Genomic DNA, 3035 nt, shown 5'->3' with positions numbered 1-3035 from the left:
TTTTTTTTTTTAATTTCTTGAAAAGGTACAGTTTTGACAACTTTATCAATAAATGTGAGTATATGGAATAGTGTTATAAGAATTAAAAAAAAAAAAGAAATCAGAGGATGACAATGAAATGGAGACAAACAGAAGAGGTCCATGTCTTCTCTATGACATTATTGTAAAAAGAACACATAAGTCTAGTGGCCTCTATATGATAAATGTCTGCTAAACTTCCTAGAATATAGGAAAGAGGCAAAAATACTCATCACACTGAAAGGAAAAAAATCTAAAATGTTAAAATAATCTTATTTAGGCAGAGAGCACTTTGTTCATGGCACACACAAAACAGTGCTCTCTAGAATACCAAGTTTGGGAAAAACAACGCTTTAACAAATCTTTTCAACTAATCACCTCAATAACACTGATTTCTACAAAGTTCTATGCCAATGTGTTAATTCATAAGAAATGAAACTAAATATAAAACTGAGTTTCCCCAAAACGAAAATATTATACTACTAAATACACTGTCTGAGACAGTGGGACCAAAGGTTATTTTATCAGTGAATATCATCACTGACTCCCCCAAGATAACATCCTCAGAGATCAGAATTATGGGTCTGAAATCACCCATAATTATAGGTGTTCCACACAAAAGTGAACAATATGCTACCAGGTATAATCATAACATCCAAATGTTTTCTGAAGCCCCACCATCCTTTGACATTAATTTGTGAAGTCTAAGGTTTAAGAAATGAAGAGTCAACTGCAAAAGCAGTGCAATAAAATTTTATTTCCAACACACTGGGTAAGGTTGGAAAAGTTTTAGAAATAATAAATTAGCAAACATCAGAGACATTCATTGGTAAATAAGTTCCAACTTATTGAGGAAAGAAAAGTATTCTGGAATCAAAAAAAACTGCTGGAAAATCTAACATGGGCAGGAAGGACTACCTATAAGCTGAAGGCAAGTGGCTATTGGAAACATAAAATGCCACATTCTTCTAGTAAAGGATCATTACATAACTGATGTATAGAAATCAATGATCTTAAGTTGTTAGCCCTAGAATCATCGAGTAAAATTTTAATAATTATATATTTTAAAAATAGTGTGTTAGAAACATTAATATATTGTCCCAATGCAAATTTATGACATATTAACATTTTTCTTATCTAATATCCAGTGCCTATGATATGAGTAATCTCTTCTACTTGCTTGGTTTATGTTGACTTATTAATGAAGAACAAACAGGCCACTTTTCCTGCCTAAAAGTAGACTAATAAAATGGCACTTACTTTGCTTCATAAGTTGAACGGCTAAAGTTGGACAGTTGGAACACATCAGAGAAAACATGCGAACCACCATTATAAACATCCCAGAACTTAAAATTGGTGGAGTCACCACCAAAAGCTGTTGAACGTTTGTAAGCAGATCTTTGGAAGCAACCTGTTGGAGTAAATTCTTCATAAACACAAGAAATGATCAGCAATTCAATAAATCAATTCATGATTTAGCAATTCAATAACTTCATAAAAATACCACCAAAAATTAAACGCTTACCTCCTCATGTTGAAAGTTGTCCACTAGACGTGCAAAACAAAGGCAAGTGCTTTCTACTGACTTTTTGTCCTATTTTTTATAAAGGAAAGTAAAGTTTATTAATATAAAACATTTTCATTGTCATACATAACTACCATATCTTCTTCCTAACCCTAAATTCCTCAAGGCAAGTTCAAATTAGTAGACATCAGCTTTGAAAATGCAAGTTGAGTCTAGGCAATGTACACTCAGTAATATTAATATTTCAAAGCAAAAAGAATCATAGAATAAGGTCTCTCCTCCATAAAAGCCCCAGTAGGCAAAAGCAAATTACAGAAAAGAAAGAACAACTGTTGTGCTTATGTAATCTCAATCCTTAAACAGGTCACACTAAAGAAAAGACAAATATCCTCCTTTCATTTAAAAGCATTTCCAGTAGAAATGTTTAAACATACACACACTAAGAAGTTAGAAATAGTTTTATGTATAGGTGTGTCAACCAGAAGTTTACTGATAATGTTAAAAATAGGGCACAGATTTGCTATATTCACTATAAACACAATCTAGAAAAGATTCACTATAAAAAAGTTTCACTACAAAAACAGTGGCCTCATTGAGAAAACGTTTGAAGTAATCCTAATAAAAAGAAGGGAAAGAACATTTTACTGGCTTGACTAGTGTTTTGATAGACCCTAATTTATAAGTGGGTTTTCATATGCAAAAAATTTTGCTTCTGTAAAAATGAGAATAATTCAGATATTATAAAAAGCCCTACACCTTCATTGCCACTACATGTCTCTAGAAAGTGTTACAAATAGTAGCCACCTATTTAATTTCTGATTCTCATGTCTTACTTCTAAAATAAAGATACCATATAGTACTGATTATCACAATGAACTACAGAACACATAGAACTACAGAAGAAAAGATGATCTCAGTCAACTACATTTTTTAAAAATAACTAAACAAATTAAAGAAAAAAATGAATGACACTACTCTGCCTTGATCATTTTAGAAGCAAAACACTCCAAGGTGATTAAATGATCATTACTAGTTTATCTTATATAAATTCTTTATTTGTTAAAAAATATTTTATGTGCCTAATTTCCTCAGTTTTAAGCACACTTTGTTAAGGCAATTTTAAAGCCAGATTTCTAAAACTCTCTTTATCAATAACAATACTTTAAAACATTAATCTGTACTAAAAGAAAATTTATCTATAACCTTGAAGCTTAACTCTCATGATTTGCCTTGCATTCCCAATACCATAAACTCTGTTCTTCATACTTCCTCACCAGGTTCATTGATTCCACCTCCTAAATAATTGCTTTCTCTAACCCCAGAGAGCCACAGTCTAATACTTCTCATTTGTACATGGGAAAGAGTCTCATCTCTCTTCTGATCTTAACCCATATCCTCCTGTTCCCATCCACCTACCCTCCCCATGCCTTTAAAAAAAAAAGGGTGATTTTTCCAAAAGGAAATCCTGATCATATCACATAGTAAAACAATG

At 31.9% G+C, this 3035-nt stretch overlaps 1 protein-coding gene across 5 annotated transcripts in view; it reads right to left on the bottom strand.

Annotated features, from left to right (window-relative positions):
* TRIP12 (thyroid hormone receptor interactor 12) overlaps positions 1-3035 on the bottom strand; it is a 151341-nt gene that overhangs the window by 43489 nt on the left and 104817 nt on the right. For all 5 annotated transcript variants that reach the window (XM_008582716.1, XM_008582717.1, XM_008582718.1 and 2 more), the window contains 2 exons: positions 1544-1612; positions 1279-1444 (listed from right to left, as the gene is read on the bottom strand). In XM_008582716.1, the coding sequence (XP_008580938.1) occupies positions 1279-1444; positions 1544-1612 (235 nt within the window). The remainder of the gene's footprint in view (positions 1-1278; positions 1445-1543; positions 1613-3035) is intronic.

This window comes from Galeopterus variegatus, unplaced genomic scaffold (genome assembly GCF_000696425.1).
Source record: "Galeopterus variegatus unplaced genomic scaffold, G_variegatus-3.0.2 Scaffold2707, whole genome shotgun sequence".
Lineage (NCBI taxonomy): Eukaryota > Metazoa > Chordata > Mammalia > Dermoptera > Cynocephalidae > Galeopterus > Galeopterus variegatus.
The sequence above is the reverse complement of the archived record's forward strand: the minus strand, read 5'-3'. Positions and strand labels throughout refer to the sequence as shown.